The sequence below is a fragment of the Leuresthes tenuis genome, unplaced genomic scaffold (assembly GCF_036924035.1).
Source record: "Leuresthes tenuis unplaced genomic scaffold, fLeuTen1.0.hap1 SCAF_8, whole genome shotgun sequence".
Taxonomy (NCBI): Eukaryota; Metazoa; Chordata; class Actinopteri; order Atheriniformes; family Atherinopsidae; genus Leuresthes; species Leuresthes tenuis.
The window spans coordinates 31,460,771-31,480,275 of record NW_027325362.1 but is presented as its reverse complement, the minus strand read 5'-3'; the positions used below and the strand labels follow the sequence as shown (position 1 = coordinate 31,480,275).

Here is a 19,505-nt window from a genome sequence, read left to right as displayed (position 1 = left end):
TTTATTTGTATCTTCACACATCTTCTTTTTTGTCACTTGTAAAAAATACAGGAGTCCACACATATTTCTATTGGATGATTCAGGACAGAATAGGAAAGTGATCTGCAAGTATTACATGGAATATTTCAATCTTAATTCATTCAATATACTTATTTGAACTACTTACCAAAAGCCACTTTAATTACTGCGTCTTTCACTGTACTGTCTGTTGATTTAAAGGTACTGTTTAGACTTTTTGAACTTTTTGAATTATATTCCTGTGCTTGATGTAAACACATCGGTTCACACATAGAAATTTACTTTAGGTTCTTGTGTTGATGTATGTCTACACACGTGTGTCACCATTTCATGCACTCCAGCAGATGGCCGTGGCAGAGAGAGGCAGCGGGAGTCCACATCCACCCTCGAGGTGCCTGAGCAGCAGCGCACGCCCTCCCATCACATACGTTCACGCTCGGTGTCCCCGCACCGAGAAGAGCAGGGACGCATCCGGTCACGGCCGCCCAACGTTCCCACCCAGAGGTCAGAGCTGAAGACAAAGTTTTCATCCATTCCTTACCGTGTTTCTTTTTAGCCAAAAATGTTGCTTGATGCACTCCTGTGGACTCCTCGTTGATGATGATTGCTCATAAAAGACCAGCCTGGTGTGAGGACACTTCTAAGAGGATAAAGCAGCAGATAGAAAATGAGAGTTTGTTGGAGGCTTGTAGCACTGAGTCCATCGACTAATGATGTGGCAGCGTGAACACTGAGTGCTGCCAACTCCGCTTTTACTGGCCGAGCCAGTAAAAACTCCACTGATTTCTAACCACCATCAAGACATAAGCCTGACTATCTGTCTCTGTCTTTTTAAGGAGTCTCGATGATGAGCTTTCGCACACTCGTCGTTCTCGCTCTCCAACACGTTACTACGACACTGGCAGAGGCTGCCATCAAGGGGAAGAGTACCTGGACGACAGGTGCGTGTCTGTGTGCGAACACCGAACACTTCTTGTAATATAACTAGACAAAATGTAATCGGAGAGCAAAATTTCCTTTGAATATTTGTGAATATTTGTGGTATGAAGTTATGCTCCGTGCTGCAAAACCACATCAGCTGCAGAAGTGTGAGAAGTGAGAAATTAGAAATGCTTCTTGCATTTGTGAAGTTTTCTCTTTATCATTATCTTTTTTTCTTTCTGCATAATTCCACACCCTGTATTTGAACAAATTTCCCTTTTTTAAAAAAAAAATCAGTTTTCTTTGTATCTTGAAAGCGTTTGGTGCTGTCGCTGATTGTAATGTTACATACAGTGACTATAGCCGTCATTTAACAAAAGCTTTAGCTAAAAAATGTCAGTGCAATTTCTGAATGTGTATGCATGTATGTGTGTGTGTGTGTGGAAGTAAGCAACAACTTCTCTTTCCTTTTACTCTCTTCTTCTTCTGCTCCTCTGGTTTTTTGACTGTTGTTGATTTCCTCATGTGTCATCCATGCCCATGGTAACCACAGTGAGGTCATCATGATCCACCAGTCAATGCGAGGCAAAAGTGCTGAGTGCCTGCACACCAGGTAAACAGGACAGTCATGACATATTGTTTACATTTTACTTCTGGATGAGTTAGAGTCTGATATGCTTAGTGTTCAGTGTGATTCTCTCACACTGCGTTTACTTATAAGAAAGCGTATCTCAGATATAAGAGAATAGAATGGTGCTGTAATTACAACTGAAGATATTCGTATAGATTTGTTCAAGCTGGGACTTTTATCCTGCTTGTGAAGTCTGCGGAAGATTCGATCACGTGTACCTCAATCACTAGAACTTTTAGTGTCATGGTATAACACTGTAATTTGCCAAAAAAATCTTTGCAATTTCAAATTGAGACGTTCTTACAACCACACAGATTAAGACACCATATTGCAAGATAGAAAGCAGCATCACTTGTAATAGAAGAAATGATTTGAGGGAATTCCCAGAACCGTTCAGCTGTACTGCTGCTTCAGGTCCACAAGAGGCCACTACAGGTTCATGATCAGATTGCTGTTCGACAACCGGACCAACAGTGTGGCTTGTGAGGGCTCAGTGTTTGTGGACACAAGTGATCAAAATCCATTCAGACATCTTGCACTGTGTTCCCATATCTTTATGCAATCAGAACATCAAGAAACAATTTTTCAGCTGTTGTGTGATAGACACGTACTGTAGTCACATGCACGTGGGTCTTAGATTGCTATTGAAGCACACAGCCTGAGAGGTAAGTCGCGCTCTTCAGAATACATCTGTGGGTTTCACAAGACATCGATGAAAGTTTCAAGACAGGCTTAACTCTGAGCGCACTTTGTGTTTGTGCTTTGTAAACGCACAGATGTGTTTGAGAGAGAAGAATATTTTAATGTGTGACTATAGGTCAGAGCCAGCTTTTGATGCTTGTATGATTGTCTTGTGATGCTGCAGTTCTGTGTGCTTACACTGCAGAAACCTGCAAGCTTAGCCAGTGATTTGAACTGTCTACAGGGGCAATAGATGAAATGCACATGCCTTGGTATTGACTCATAAAACCCTTCTCTTGGTTATAGGACGCTCTGTATTACATTTAAATTGAATAAAGCAGCAAGATAAACTCGGCTTTAGATGAGCTAAATGGTGGTAAATGAAATCACTGGATAAGTTGCCACTGCTTTTGTTCTATAGAACCTTTGTGTCTGTATGTCTGTTGTCCCTGCACTCCCATACACTTTTTTTCTCTTCTTCTATTCATTCCTTTAATTTTCCAATTGTGCCTGCTACATGCATGCTAACATCAGAAGATCTACTAGGCACAATAACACACTGTCACCTACGATGCCACTTGTGTTAGATTTTCCACAAACAGACAAGCAGGTAAGTCTCCAAGTGTGTGTTCAGTATGCTTCAAAATAAACATAGTGCTCCCGTTTCCTCATCCAGTTTTTACTTGCAGCTGATAGGATTTTACCATTCTCTATTCCCACATTGTGTGACGCAGAAACACGGGACTCCAACTGATACTTTTACAATCTTGTGGCCCAAGTGCTTTAAGTTATCTCAGCTTTATTTCTGAGAATTTTTTTTTGTAAATATCATGACATGACTGGTGGGTCTAAATGCTGAAATACCCATGAGCATCAATTCGCACTGTTATGGGAATTAGATGTTTAGCCTTTGTGCTGTAACCTAAACATGGTTTTATAGTTGCTGAAGTCATCCAAAGCTGACCCAGAATGTGAAAGTGGATTAATTTAAACTCCACTTTGCCTTATCAGCTTTTTCAACAGTGTCATCTTAAACTTCTTCTTGCTGTGAGTGCATTCATAAAACTGGTGATTTATGTTCACCAATGATTTTTTTTTTTATGACAGAACCATATGCTGTCTGATATAGCTGTTCACTTTGTAATTCAACATGACAAGCTTCAAAGCTGTGCAAGCAATGGCGGTACTCCAGCTCGCTGTACAGTTAATGCAGTAGAATATGCAAAACTGTTATTCCCCAGGCCAAGGACTGACACAATTTTTTTTTCTGCCATCATGGCCTTCCTAATCCTGCATCACACCTGTCCTTGATCTCATTAAAAAAATTGTGTCTTGGTAGTCTTGAAAAAGATGCATTGTTCAACCCCAAATCAGAAGTAGTTTAGAGGGTATGAAGACAGGGAGGGAAAAAAGGAGATTTTTGTTTTTATTTTATTGGAGCCAGTTTGAACCTGAGATTTTTCAAGTTCTACAAATTTATTTAATTTGTTACTATCCATTTTTGCTTTTCCAACGTGCAAGACATTTTAACAAAAGCTTTCACCACATTACAATGTTGCTATTCCTTCTCAAAATGTTGAAAAGTGGTTCTGGCATTGATGATATGTCATCAAAGTGTTTTAGGTGTTATTTTATTCCATTCTTCCTGCAAACATGTCTTAAGATGTACAACAGAGTGGGGCTGTTTTTGCTTTTATACACATTCTATGTTGGGGACAGGTCAGAACCTGCCCACACCCCCTCCTTCACAGCCATGCCTACGTAATGTGGTGCTGCTGCAGCAATGTTTCCCCAGACATCTCAGTTAGCTTATTGTCATCAACTCCATACCATCTGGCTTTTGAACTTGTTTCTAAAAAACAGTCTGGATGTTCCTTTATGTCTTTGGACACGGTCCGTTTCTTCAAAAAACAACCTTGAATACTTAGCACAATAGACGTTTAGCACTGCGTGATGGTCCTTCCCAGATACCTCAGCGCCCAGAGAAGCCCACAGACTCTGCCTCTGAAAAAGGTTACCATAATGCATTTTTTGAACAGCAGAGTTTTAATTGGCATTTGTGCACTGTATTTTCTTGACAAAGGCTTATCACAATAATCCTTTGCCCAGGTTGTTATTAGTTATTAATTAATAACAATTGTTGATCCTGCCTACCTTTACTGAAATGCAAAAATTGATGTATATTAATATATTAAATTAACTTAAATAAAAAGAGATCAATTGAAAATAATCAAAATTTGTTAATGTACGACTTGAAAAAAATTCTTTTGGCAATTATACTATTATGTATTATGAAGCAGTGACATGAATAAAGGAAGGGAATAGGACCCCTGCTGGAGTCTAAGTGGTGGATAAGAAGAGATAGAAGGAGGTGAACATGCGGAGGGGGTGGGTGGTGCGAATGTCAGCCGGGTGAGGAAATGACAGAAGAAAAAATAGTCTTAAAGAATGGGGATCAGGGTTCTCTTAAAATGTAGCAGTGAAGAAGATCATTGGACCAGAGCAGCGTTTCCCTGTCCTGGTCCTCAAGGCAGACCGCCCTGCACCCGGTGTGCCTTAAGGATCAGGACTGGGAAACACTGGACCACAGTCACGATGGCAGATTTGAAGGTGGGTTGTGTTTGACAGTGTGGGGAGACGGAAATGACAAAACAAAGCAGGATAAAAAGCCCATGCAGTTTGTGCATAAGCTTAACTGAGAACAAAAAATTGAATGCTTCTTGAAATACTGTCTGTGATCACATAAAATCCAAAATAGATGTAGGAAACATTGCATTTTGAATTTTTTTTTTTCTTTTAATTTGCATTTTCCACACTGTCCCAACCTTTTCTGATTTGGAGTTGTACAAATGGGGATAATGATGCAGTTCAAGTCTGTTATCACGCCGGCATGTCGGTTTCAAAAGTAATTGGACACTATTTTCAATTTGAGAAGACAATGTTTGATGACTTCGTAAGCCCTGCATTTGAAGCATACTGAGAACTTTTCTCAACATGTGTAGAAGCCATTATGACCCAAACTTCCAGAGACACTCGGAAGACGGCGATTTTACTTTCATGTGAGTATCTATCTATCAGAGTAGCGCAGACTTCATAAAGCAGTGTGCATGCTCTTTTTGAGACCAGCTTCATGCTGCATTCATGTGAAAATATGAGCTTTGTCCTGCTGTTGAAAATGGTCCCGACAACATGGCGCTCTATCACACACTGCATTCTAATGTTCACTGGTGAGGTGACACTTGGTAAGACACAAACAAACTCATATAGGTGTTAATAAATGGGCAAAACAAGTTTGCACTTTTTACTTAACAAAGTAGACTTAGAGATTATGATAGTTGAGACACATTTTCCACTGTATTCCATCTTCATGATAACCATGACAACTTAGTGACACTCCCAACCTAATGCTGGTCATGGTTTTAATTCACTACCTAACATTAAGAGTTTGGGGAATCTTTTAAAAATAAAACTTTTCTGTTTGTCCATTATTTCTCTTTGTGTTTGTTTCTGTCTTTCTGTCTCCTCTTCCTCTCCTCCTTCTCTTCCTCCATTGGATGGCATGTTGTGCTGTGGTGCATCTAGTGATCTACAGCCTTCTCTGGACAGGGTTAGGAGTGCTAGCGCCAACTGTCTGGCTCCAAACAATCATGCCCCCTCACCAGAGACTGAAAGGTACCAGCCTCTGTACCCTTCCCCCTTCCTGTAGTCCTCTTGTAGTTTCTTATCCTCAGCTGCTTCTGGTCTTTGTAGTTCACACTTAGTAAACTTTCCCCTTCTAACTCCACTCACAACATGATTTTGCACCATTCTACTCTTCCTGCACACTGCATCCATCTTTAAAGTTGCATTTTAAGGTGCAGAGATTTTCAGAAAGTTTATCAGTTTATTTATCCGGTTTAAGATTTACAACAGTTTAGAAACATTGTGCCAGACTGTAATTCAGAGTCATTACCCCCGTGTCTAGAAAGCATTCAGTGAAATACAAGCCATTCTGTAAACTGCATAACCCGCCAAATTTTAGTTTACCAAACTTAACTCTCAAAGGATGAATCACACAGTTAGCACATCTTTCTAACTTGCCAATGACTCAGCTTCATTCCTTACTAATTCCATCATAACCTTTCCCAACATCATCAAAGTGCTGTGGTGGGTGGTGAAATCATTGGTTTGGATTTATTCCAGTCTGTCTTGATATATTTTGATTTCCTCATTCATCTTGTCTTTGCTTGTTGTGAAGTGCTAACATTTACCACACTGTTAATGACCGGGTTAATTTGTCACTTTGCTAATCAGGTCTCATGAAGGTTTAATGTCTCTGTTTTTGCTGGATCAACAAAGCTACACACAACACACAATTTTCAAAATACGAAAATGTATTGCCTTAAAAAGAGAAAACAAACTTTTGTTACTTCCCTTTAGAGGTAGGGAAAACCAAAAATGAGCAAAAAGGACAGTAAATACTGGACCTCTGTTGGTTTTCCAAGTTAACAAATTAGTAATATTAACTTTATGAAGAAATAGTCTGTCAATGTTGTATTACAGCTGCTTCTTTTGCTCCAAAGGGGTCAAAATATACTGGTAGCCATGGCACAAATAGATAGCCTTTCGTTGTAACTAATAACAGAGCAGCTCCCACATTTTGCCATATGGGTGACATATTTTGTATGTGTACACATAGAAAATCTTTGTCCTATTCTCTGCCTCGAAGACGTCCCGCAAGTCCCAGGATTCTTATTCAGCATGCTTCCCCTGAAGATGACAGGTACACTGCTGTGAACCCCCCCTGAAACAGCATCCTCTTGGAGCTTGACTTGTGCCTTAAAATCTGCCATTATGACCCAAACCAAACTACGATAAGAGATGAAAAGATTTTTTCACGCAATAAATTTTCTTTTTTTTAATTGAATTCTGGCTTTTTTTTGGGAAACAGTTACATTTTCTAGAAGCTGACATACTGTACATCTCATTGTTCAGTTGGTCTTATTAGGTTGAGGCAAATGTCAAGCTCTACATATGATTTGCCCCAATCTCTATGCTGAGTTCTGACATTTCTGTAAATAACTGGTAGTGAAGCTGCACTGTAAATGTTCAATTTTTATCTGTTCTGATTAAAGTGAGGCGAGTGACTTTATCTTGTTTCATAAAAGTTTTGAAGAAATAATAAGATGTATATCTTTGCGATCTAATTACTTTACTCAAATTTGTCTATTAACTATAAAGCCTTTCTTAAGTCCTAGAAATGGAGTGCAACAGCTGGTCTAGTTCTGTTTAAGGGTAAAGATAAATTAAACATTTCCTGTTAAGTTAAGACTTTTAGAGAAGCTGATGGACAGATTTTGATTGCTCAAACTGTCCAAGGCTAGCTGTTTTAGCATATGCTAACATTGTTTTAATCTAGATAAACAAACAACAACTTTATATTCCAAAATGTCAAACTATTGCTTTAAATTTGTTTATACCTGAAATCATAGTTGTTACAACAATTATACTTTTAAATACAAGATAAAATCAACTGCTATTCTTGTCACTTTTAAGCTAACTGTACACTGCTGGATGAACTGAGAGTGAATGTGATTAGGAATGTAGAACTTGTCATACTAAATGTCTACAAAGCATAGATAAGTTCTATTTTTGGGTTGTGATTGATCACACTGTGTCAGGGGTGGCTTGCGCACGTTTTAGTTGTGCTTTTCGATATGTAGTTTGATGAGTAGTAGCATCAGTCTTTGGTTGTGATTGCTGTTGCTGTAGTTTTGTTCTGTTGACTTTCCATCCTTCCTTCACACTAATTTAGTGTGAGGTGTGTGCTGCTTGCAGCTTAAAGTCATTTGTGACTATGGTGTGAAATCCTTCCCTGCTATGTTTGCTTTTTGCAGTCCACTTTTTGCTCTGGGAATCTGCAGCTTTTGTGTTCTCGCCTTTTCCTCTCAGTCTTTGCGAAGTGTCACTTTTTCAAAGTTTTGTGCACAGATATGACAGATTTCATGATATCCATAATTCATATCATAAGTGTGATTCTGTGTGTGTCCTTGTCATCTTCATGTCCATGAATGGAGAATATGGATGCTACTTCCCTCTCAGAGTGTTCACCTCAGTACAAAGAAGAGGTACACACACACTTATGTTCACACACTTAAGCACACTTAAACACACTGACACAGACACACATGCTCATAGGCACAGTTATGGATGAAGCACGAGTGTGTGACACTCTTTATTCTTATCACCATCATACCATCAATCATAGCATGCTTCCCTTTTCCACATCATAAACTTGTAAGGCCAGTGACAAGCTATGACAGAGTCAACCTCTTCTAAATCTAAGTGATTTATCCTCCATCATACTATCCTCCATCCACCCATTCATCTTTTTATTCTGTTTTGTACTGTTCCCTTTGCTCATCCACCATTCTCCAGGCAGCCTCGGAACCTGGAACCACCTGAATGTCAGACTGTTGGCAGGAAGCTGTCTGACAGTGGCAGGTAAGGCATGTACTGTGGGCTCAGCACATGTCAATCCTCCTCATTGACAGGCAGAGCTTGGAGCTTTGCAAATTCAGTCGCCAGTTTGAAAAAAGTCATTAGGAGGGTCTTTAGTAGGTTTACGTTGTTTTTTTTTAACTGTTTTTTAGAGTGGTTACAGAGGTTAATTCAAGTGTTCTATTTGTGCTGGTGAGTTTATTTAAATAGAGCCATAGAATACTTAGTTTATCCCAAAGGGAAATTGTAGTGTTGCTGTAGGAAGAAAAAAAACAGACAAACTAAATTCACAATTTGAATGTAGGTCCAGATTGGACAGATACAGTATCTCTGCCCTACATGGACAGAAATTGCATTGATTTATGTGGAGTTGTGACTGTATCAGTTTAAAATTAGTCAATTTATTGAACTGTCTTCATAAACAAAGGCAGTAAGTGTGATTTTTTTCCAACGGTCCCATGTTGCCCCTGTAAGCAAAAAACTTATTCTGCACAAAACCAACCTTATGTGTGAAGCTTATGCATTTTCACTTCCATTTCGTCACATGCTATACTAATAGATGGTCAGAAGCTGGCTGTGTCAGTTTTAAATGCACCAGGTACCCCCAAAATGTCACTTTTAGAAAGTGCATGCTTTCCTAAGCTGATAACATAACCGTCGCTGAATGTGTCTCTGTGGTAATATGGAGTACGTTTCTGGTGCATTCTACAATCAAATTAATTTTTTTGCTCATTTTAATCCCTCATCGCTCTACTTTTCATGCCTAATCTTGTCAAAATAAAGACATGAGATGAAAGAAGGCCTGCATGATGATCTGTTGGTTAGCAACGTCGCCTCACAGCAAAAATGAGCCTCGTTTGAATTTTTACTTGGACCGTTCTGTGTGGAGTTTGGTTCTATGAATGAATGTAAAGAAGGAAGTACAACACAGGTAGAGGGATGTATACTGAGTTCCTTCATACTCTGTATGCAGCTGCTGCTACTTATTCATACGCACCATGATGTTTTACTGTTGCTGTTTACTATTGGCTTAGCCGGTGAATCACTTACTGTGGCAGAGGAATAACTGGCATCATGCAGCTGCAGAACAGTTCCTTCAGAAAGTGATAGTAAAGGGGTACCTCATGTATTGAAAACTGATGGAAAGGGGATCCTGACCAAGTGTGTATTAGAGTTGGGAATAAGAATGTGTTGGTTAAGCCTCTCTTCTCTTTCATACAGTGAAATGCTTTAGCCAGATCTTTTTTGGAGGATTTAATTGCTGACTGAAGTATATTTTCAAAATTTATAAATATCAGATAAATGGTTAGCCATAATTCATTTTTGAAAACGTTAAATGGGATGTTTACATTAGCTTGTGCTAAATGTTCATTTAAGCATGTGACAGTGTTGAAATGTTTTGAAATGACAAAAAAAGATTGACATACAGATTACATTTGTGCAAAGTAGAAATACAGCCCAGGATCTATGTTTAACTTTAAATGCAAACATAAAATTTTGATAATGTGTCACATAACATTATTTGCTAAATCTGTTTATTTTTTTCTGTTTTGCCTTTTTTTTTTTCACAACCCCATTTCTGTTCCCCCATGCTGCTGCTTACACACTAAATTTTGGGGTTTGTATGGCACTGCACATTTGTGCACATCTGTGTATGTATGTGCATCAGAATGGAACCCATCACCATATTTACGGGCTCCAGAGAAAGGAAAACCTCATTACTGCCCCTCGGTAAAGGGATTCCCCTTGAATCACCTCCACCAACCCCGCCAACCCCCCCCCCCCCCCCCCCAAGGCCAAATCCAGTGACACTGTGACAGATCCTCTTTCATGACTTGTGTACACTGTGGTGGAGAGAAACAAGACAGGGCTGCTCTCACTCCTGCCTATCTGTGTCAGTTTTTGTTTGTCTATGAAATGTCTGTCACATAACAGGGTTGGATGATGTTGTTTGTGTATTTATTGTGTATGTTTTATGTGGAAATTGTTTTTTATAAGTGTATTTATCAGTATCAGATTGATTAATGTAATATGTTCGTTCTGCAAAATGGTCTATCTTGAACAATTAAACACTTCTAGAGAGAATATTATTATTAGAAAATTCTAAACAGTCAGAGGAGAATTACAGTTGTTGGTCACTAAATGGTCATTTTTAATCAGAGTTTTTAAACATGATAAAATGGGTAATACACTATATTGCCAAAAGTATTTGCTCATCTGCCTTTATGAGTTTAAGTGAAATCCCATTCTTAATCCATAGGGTTTAATATTTAGTTGGCCCACACTTTGAGCTATAATAGCTTCAACTCTGGACAAGCTTTTTGGGAATTTCTGACTGTTCTTCCAGAAGTGCATTTGTGAGGTCAGACACTGATGTTGGACAAGAAGGCCTGGCTCACAATCTCTGCTCTAATTCATCCCAAAGGTGTTCTATCAGGTTGAGGTCAGGACTCTGTGCAGGCCAGTCAAGTTCTTCCTAACCAAACTTGCTCATCAATGTCTTTATGGACCTTGCTTTTGCTTTGCAAATTGTCATGTTGGAACAGGAAGGGGCCATCCCCAAACTGTTTCCACAAAGCTGGGAGCATGAAATTGTCCTAAATCTCTTGGTATGCTGAAGCATTTAGAGTTCCTTTCACTGGAACTAAGGGGCCAAGCCCAGCTCCTGAAAAACAGCCCTACACCATAATCCTCCCTCCGCCAAACTTTACACTTGGCACAATGCAGTCAGACAAGTACTGTTCCCCTGGCATCTGCCAAACCTAAACTCATCCATCAGATTGCCAGATGCAGATGCGTGATTCATCACTCCAGAGAACAATCTCTACTGCTCTAGAGTCCATTTGCAGCTTGCATTGCACTTGGTGATTTACGGCTTGGATGCAGCTGATCGGCCATGGAAACCCATTCCATGAAGCTCTTTACGCACTGTTTTTGAGCTAATCTGAAGGCCACATGAAGTTTGGAGGTCTGTAGTGATCGACTCTACAGAAAGTTGGCGACCTCTGCGCACTATGCGCCTCAGCATCCACTGTCATTTTACATGGCCTACCACTTCGTGGCTGAGTTTCTGTTGTTCCCAATCACTTCCACTTTGTTATAATACCACTGACGGTTGACTGTGAAATACTTAGTAGTGAGGAAATTTCACACCTGGACTGATAGGTGGCATCCTATCACAGTACCACGCTGGAATTCTCTGAGCTCCTGAGAACGACCCATTCTTTCACAAATGTTTTTAGAAGCAGTCTGCATGCCTAGATGCTTGAATTTATACTATCTGTGGCCATGGAAGTGATTGGAACACCTGAATTTAATTATTTGGATGGATGACTGAATACTTTTTGCAATATAGTGTATGTCTTAATTGAATAAGATACATTAATAACTCGTTGGCATCTGTTTTCTGATCTTTTATAAACTGATTAGGGTGACATGATTTGCCAAAAATGGCCAAACAGTCTTTTGTGAGACTGTATGACAATGAAGAAACGTCCGCAGACATGACGGGCTTGGGCTTGGAAGACTTTCACCCTCTCTGTGTTGTTTCACTGTCTAAATCTTGATTTCCTGTTCTGTTTGGCAACAGGACCTCTCACTGTCAACCCCTGAACCAGCTTCATCTTGCTTCACTGTGGATTTGATGGTGGCACTGATGCTTTTGCTTTTCTCTGATTTCCCTTAATTGATGCTTTTCCAGTAGCTACATTCTGTCATTTATTTATTTTTGTACAACTTTAACATTGATCGTCAACGTAAATGAAATTGTCTCACTGCTGTGTTTTTGTACATTTGTACATTTAAATTAGGGGTGTCACAATATATAAAAGACAAAGACGAGATAATAGCAACATCATTATCATGAATGCTTTTAGTCTTATTTATGGTGTATTGCAAATCAGGTACTGTGACAGCCTAACTTAAAAAAAAACAATGAATAAGTAGCCCCGTTGTCACCTGGACCACAAACACGAGGACTTGTATTGAATTTCTCCTTCTTATTCCCACTCCTGTCGTCCTTTTTGCTATTCACTCGCCTACTCTCGTATTGATTCTGTTTTGTCTGTTTCCCCCTCTGTCTGTTTTACTTGTGTCTTTTTATTTTATTTAATTTAATTTTTTTATTGTGTGTGTGTGTTTTTGTGTTAGGGGGTACATGCAAGGTGGTGCGTCTCTTTCGTCCTCAGCGGCGTCTTCGTCAGCACGGAGAGTGAGGCAGCTCCCGCAGCTTCCACCTCAGAGTAGCACCGTAGAACAAGGTATGATGAGAATATGTTCTGTATTTTATCAGTACATATTATATCCGTCCACCTTGAGCATAGTTATCTTGATTTTGTTAAAACCTTGTGAAGGAAAAAAAACTTAATCATGACAAGGAATCCTATATCATTGGCTGCAAAATGGCAATTTTGTCAAAATTCCCTTATATTGATAGGAAATTAATTGTCTGGACCTTACAACCTCAGATGAACAACAGCACGTGACATATTACACTGTGTTGTTATTTGACACAATCTAAGCCAAAATCAGATGCAGTGAGTGAAAAACGTGGGATGTGCACCAGGTCAATGATCCCAATGATCCCAATCACACCAGAAAACCTCAAACAAAATGGCTAAAAAAGAAAAGAGTCAAGTTGTTGCAATTGTCCAATCAAAGTCCAGACCTCAAAATAATTTAAATGCTGTGGTGGGATTTTAAGAAAGCCTACAAACCTCAGTGAAATGAAGCAACATTGTTAAAAAAAGTGGACCAAAATTTCCCCACAATGTTGGAAGAGACTGATAATGTCATCTCAAGTTATTAAAAGGTGGTTCTATGAGTTGAATCTTGGTGTGTACTTTGTTTTTTACATGCTACTTCTACATTTTAGCGTAGTTTTTGCTGAAGACATAATAAGACGTTGTATTTTTAGACCTGGTGAGACCTGGTTATTACCTGATGCGTAAAGCTGTAGAATTTAGGAAGGTAAAACTTTTGTGTTCACATGACAATATCCATGAAAATTTTATCAGAAGTGTCACGTGACCTAATTTGCACAAATTACAACAGTTTATGCAATTGGTCTTCTGCAGTCCAATACATTGGAGGACAGATTTTTACTGGAACTACTGTATTTTTTTCTAGTTATTGATATATACCAGTAAGGATGCTAATGTGAACGTTTTTCATTATGGTAACTGATCATTTAAAAACTGTACATATTTGTTTCATGTTGTAGAATGTGCCCTTAAACGTGCCTAAAAGTATGAAAACACTTGGAATTTTATTCTTGTATTTTGTGAGGACTGGATATGTGAACGGAGGAAAAAAAAAAGAGAATTGACATTATAATCAGGTAGTGACAGAAAGGGGTCTGACCGAGCTTGACATTGTCAAAATTGAAGCAAGAAGTCTGACATGATTGAATGCATATGCCTACGCTGCATTGTTTGTAAATGTAAGTTGTACAACTTTAACATTGATCGTCAACGTAAATGAAATTGTCTCACTGCTGTGTTTTTGTACATTTGTACATTTAAATTAGGGGTGTCACAATATATAAAGACAAAGGCGAGATAATAGCAACATCATTATCATGAATGCTTTTAGTCTTATTTATGGTGTATTGCAAATCAGGTACTGTGACAGCCTAACTTAAAAAAAAACAATGAATAAGTAGCCCCGTTGTCACCTGGACCACAAACACGAGGACTTGTATTGAATTTTGCTTCAATTTTGACAATGTCAAGCTCGGTCAGACCCCTTTCTGTCACTACCTGATTATAATGTCAATTCTCTTTTTTTTTTCCTCCGTTCACATATCCAGTCCTCACAAAATACAAGAATAACATTTCTAAGTTTATTCATAATAAAAAGAATATTGGGAAAACAGTAATTACACACTGTGTCAACATTACTGTTTGAATCAAATAATTTGCATTTAACTCATGTGGGTGTGGTGGTAAGGAATTTGAATAAGCTGCAGTCTCAGAAACTAGTATTGTAGCAGTTATTTAGAAAAAAAAATAGCCCACTGACTTAGTAAGCGTGACATGATAAAAATAACAGTTGGCGATGTACAATATATACATAAATAAGATTTATTTAAGCTTATTAACATTTATTTAATAATCTTTTACTTACCTGTCAAATACAATATGGAAAATCTTCTCACAGATCTAGAAAATAGTTATATTTCATAATGGAAAATGTGTAATCTGATCGGAACAGTGTACACCTTTGTGCTTCAGTGTGAATGTGTATTATAGAATTAACCTTGAGAGAAACAACTCATATGTGACAAACTAAATGATACTAATGATCAGTTGATAAGGTTTTTTGTATTTTGTGCAAATGCAGCCCTGGTAGCAGAGAAGTGTGTTCGTGAACTCAAGATGAGGGTTCATTCTAACCGGGTGTCAGCTGCCAGTACCTCCAGCCAACAGGAGCTGGACCGAGCCCTCAAGAACAAACGAGAGGTAGGCCACAGCTTTTATCTTTTCAGCCTTGGTCTTCCATTGTCCTGACAGCTCACTTTATAACAAACTCATCAGGAGAGTGGTGGGAGAAAGTAAAAGCACTCTAGCCAGCTACCATAAGCCAATAATACTGCTAAAGTGGATCGTAGAGAATTACATTGAATGTCTCAGGAAATAATAATTTATGTTACAGTAATGGTGAAGACCACTCAGTTAAATTAATAGGTTGCAAGTATGTAGTCAATCAGGGATTTACCTGGCATATTGAAGACATTCAGTACTCCATGTTGGCTGGTATACCGGCCATCTTTGTCAGTTTAAAGGCGACATTATGACTTTTACACTCACTAACATCTAAGTAATTACATTTGTCTGTGTAAGACAAAAACAGATTGAAATAGTTTAATGTGAGTGTTTCGAACATGATAAAAAAAATGCGTCAGTGCTTTGGTACTGCTTCAAAGATGCCCCAAATATCACAGGCAAAAAAAATGTGAAAATGAGAAGACAAGATAAAGTATTGATAGGTGATAAAGGCTTTAAGTAAAGCATCTTAGAATCACTTAGATTGTTATTGTCTACAAGACAGGGAAGGTTTGTCTGATTGTGAAAGCTTATGAAGCATAGCAGTAATCTCATAACCCACAAATGGTTACACTGAACAACTGAAATATCAAATATGGTTCCTGTACATATATTATTAATAATTTCTCTAACCTTGTTGCTCGGGAAGAGAAAGAGACTAGCCACTTCATAGTCTGAAGATATTATTTGATGACCAGATGTTCTCATAATAATAATATTGCTGACTCCGGGTTTTTGTGTTGCCTACCATGTGATGAGTTTGTATTGCGTTATATAGTAACTGAAAATTTTTAGCTGGAATTTCATGGTATAGCAAACTAGTGGACAATTTAAACACAGCCAGGGATTGGTTACTTTCTCTTTGGCTTGCCTTAAACCCCTTTTGCATCTTCAGAAGCTCTGGGTTGTCCATGGACTTTTTGTCCTAAATGGGTTCATTGGGCTACACTTATGAAGATGTGGATAAGGTAGCCTTGTTGCAAGCAGATAAATCATCTCCTGTGCTGCTGCTCAACATTCTGCTGCTTATATTTGTTTTTGCATACACATTTGTCCAATATGAGGAGAAGTTATGAGATCAAAAAGATGAAGTGTTGTGAACATACAAGTGAGAATATGAATCATTCTTTAAGGTCCACCACTTAAAACCAGGAACTAATAACTAAACAATAGTATCAGTCTCTCGTGTCTGTTGGTCTGTACATTTCAAAGTACAGACCAATGGCCAGTGGAACAGATGATTTATATGTATCCAAGGACTGCTGTTGCCCATACACAATGATGACAAACAACTTCTCACTTTATAATAGCACAGTATAGTTTATTAAAGTTAGCACGGTGATTCTCAATCAGTAATACTTAAATTAATAAACATCATTCTTAAGCATTATGCTTCCACTCTATATACAAAATATGCAAGCAACAACAACACTAGTAGGACACAGATCAGTGGTTGTGACAGGCTACACCGATCATGAAGGTCTTGGAGAGGGAGTTGAGATGAACAGACCCTGTGTTCTCTCCTAATGGGGAGAAGAGGAATGTGCTGTCCCCTGAAGAGTCCAGCCAGGAAAGTGAGTGTGACCGTCCCACTGGAGACTGAAAATAGAGAAAGAATATACATAAGCGTGGGCGTTTCTCTGTGAACATGTTGTGTGGCTTTGTGGAAGAGTAGCTGCTGCGGATAAAGTGACTTCCACAGCTTAATTCAGTTAAAATCCACTAACTACTTAGTTCAAGTTGGGGGGTTCCCAACATTACAAACCACAAGCTAAGTGTCTGACCTACACAAAATGAGGACTGTCAGTGTGGCTCAATGCCACACAAAATTACTGCCCTCACTAAGATGATAATAATCACAAGTGAGCCCAACAAAGGCTAAATATGTTCACATTACTAAAGTGTGACACAAAAACAAAAGGTTCTCACTTCATTGTATAAGCATCCATAAATATTGTACCCAGTGGGTATGTCTACTCACAGCTGCAGCACTATAATTGTACGTGCCTGCACTCCTGAAGTGCATAATCTGTCTATACTTAACAAAAGAATATCAACAACAAATTGTCTCCAAAGAGCTTAAAGCTCATATAAAACAACAAAGGCTTACCAAAAGCTACACACAAGCTACTGAAAATTCAAACACTGCATATTTCAGTAAACACCGCTCTCAACATACACTACAGACCAACTGTCACTAGCTGAGCTTATCAACAACCTTAATTAACCTTAAAGAAAAACCTCAGGTTCCTCTACAATTTAAAAAGATCCCGGACAAGCCCCCATATTATATTGTGACTGGACTCACGAGGAGGCAACATTAAGTAGAAACTGAACTGAGTTTAGAAAAGTAAGGGGTTGATTATAAAACAAACAAACAATGTTAAAAGATTAAACAAAACCAATACGATCAGCATCATGCTACATCAAACAAGTTTTCACAGGTGAGGCCAATGAAGCAAACGAGGACACTGAAGCCGATGCACCACATAAAGACTATACAAGGCCAATGAGGATGCAGAGGTCTGTCACATTTGAGGCTAAAATTATCTGGACCTGTCAATGCTGACAATTTGCAGCTACAGTTCCCAGCAAAATTATTTAACCTCCTTTGCATGAGAAATCCAATGCAGTGAGGTTTGAATAATTTTGTTGGCGAGTAATGACTACTCGAGTGGCATCATATAATCCCACTGCTCCTCACCCATTAAACAACACTGCTACAAAATGAAGCTGCCTAATGACAATAATTGTCAGCTCAGACATCTGTCACTTTCTTTATGGATGTAGTCATCAACTGTTTAGACTCCATCATTCCTCTTAGATTTCATATGTCCTAGTTCTCTGTCCCATTATCAATGTTTTGGTTCCCACCAACTTGATCAATATCTTCAACACTTATACCAACATGCACCATTTTTGTATGATGTGTGGGTTCTGCAGCTCTATAAGGACCCGAGGAGGAGTAGTGAAAATGTATCCCATAAATCCTCAGACAGTGATGTCAGCGACGTGTCAGCCATCTCTCGAACCAGCAGTGCCTCTCGCATCAGTAGCACCAGCTACATGTCCATCCAGTCAGAGAGACCCCGGGGACGATTCAGGTATACACACACATTCATATCCCAACATGCCCTCTCTGTAACCAATGAACTAATAATATATTGTGAAATGTGATAGCCGAGCTATGCGTGCATCGGGCCGCCACATGATGAAGAGCACCAGTGTGAGTGGTGAGATCTATGGCATGGAGCACGCGGATGGCAGCCAATCAGACACAGCGCTTGGGAGCCTTGGGAGTGGGATCAAGAAGCGGCGCTCGAGCCTAAGCCAACGTGTTGTTGCCATCCTGCCATCAAGGCGGAGTCGAAGTACCTCGCAGCTCAGCCAGACGGGTCAGTGAACAGACCGAATGACATTCTGAGGAATGATGTTGCAAATTTAAAGAAATAACTAGAAAATCTAGATCAAAATTGGTCAAAATACATCTCCACAAATCTACATGACCCTGAACACTTTCTTTTCTATTAAATGTAGCTTAGTATTCCCCCTTATATTTTTCTGAAGCATTTCCCAAACATAAAGCTAATGTAGTGTCAGTACTAAGTATGTTTACATAACAGAAAAAAAGATAGAAATCTTTTTTTTTTTATTCCAACCAACACTGGCTTTTAGAATCCATGTAAATGTGTTTGTCCAACTGAAATTTAACAACATAAATGGGTCCAACACACCCAGATAATGCGGTTGGGAATTGTAACTGGAGCATCATCTGACAAAATCACTATTCTTGACATTCTTGGCAACGTTTGTGCAATAATTTCAGCCATACTTACATGTGCAATGATCTCCCACAGAAATGTTAGAAGCAGTAGAATGATTTGAAAGTTTACTCACTCAGTCCACATCATCGTTTCATCAATGTACTCCAGTCGATAACTCAATTCCGCTTCCGTGCATCTATACAGGGACAAGGATGGTGGTCCATTTAAGGGCAAAGTTGAGCTGTAACCGTCGCTTGACTCTTCTGTCATGCTGGGTGACTTACAACATGAAGTCAAGTGATGCATGACAGATAAAATGTCAGTTTCAGAATAAGGTTTCCAAGTCTACTTAACCATCAAATTCTACACTAAAGGGTGGTACCAGTCCCTCAACAAAGGTCAATATTGCTGTTTGCATGAGTTCATGCATGGACCACAGTCACTTGTAAAACAATAGCACAGCCA

General features: G+C 39.0%; 2 protein-coding genes across 10 annotated transcripts in view; one reads left to right on the top strand and one right to left on the bottom strand.

The window, feature by feature from the left end:
- Positions 1-19,505, bottom strand: part of LOC140313410 (uncharacterized) — a 435,793-nt gene that overhangs the window by 149,634 nt on the left and 266,654 nt on the right. The window lies entirely within an intron of this gene.
- Positions 1-19,505, top strand: part of rims1a (regulating synaptic membrane exocytosis 1a) — a 113,587-nt gene that overhangs the window by 82,106 nt on the left and 11,976 nt on the right. For 6 of the 9 annotated variants that reach the window (XM_072391495.1, XM_072391496.1, XM_072391494.1 and 3 more), the window contains 10 exons: positions 360-522; positions 855-959; positions 1,493-1,552; positions 5,834-5,923; positions 6,930-7,013; positions 8,669-8,734; positions 12,881-12,990; positions 15,074-15,192; positions 18,220-18,380; positions 18,457-18,671. In XM_072391495.1, the coding sequence (XP_072247596.1) occupies positions 360-522; positions 855-959; positions 1,493-1,552; positions 5,834-5,923; positions 6,930-7,013; positions 8,669-8,734; positions 12,881-12,990; positions 15,074-15,192; positions 18,220-18,380; positions 18,457-18,671 (1,173 nt within the window). Of the gene's footprint in view, positions 1-359; positions 523-854; positions 960-1,492; positions 1,553-5,833; positions 5,924-6,929; positions 8,359-8,668; positions 8,735-12,880; positions 12,991-15,073; positions 15,193-18,219; positions 18,381-18,456; positions 18,672-19,505 lie in introns of those variants that run through there. The other 3 variants (XM_072391498.1, XM_072391500.1, XM_072391499.1) reach the window with 3 other exon arrangements.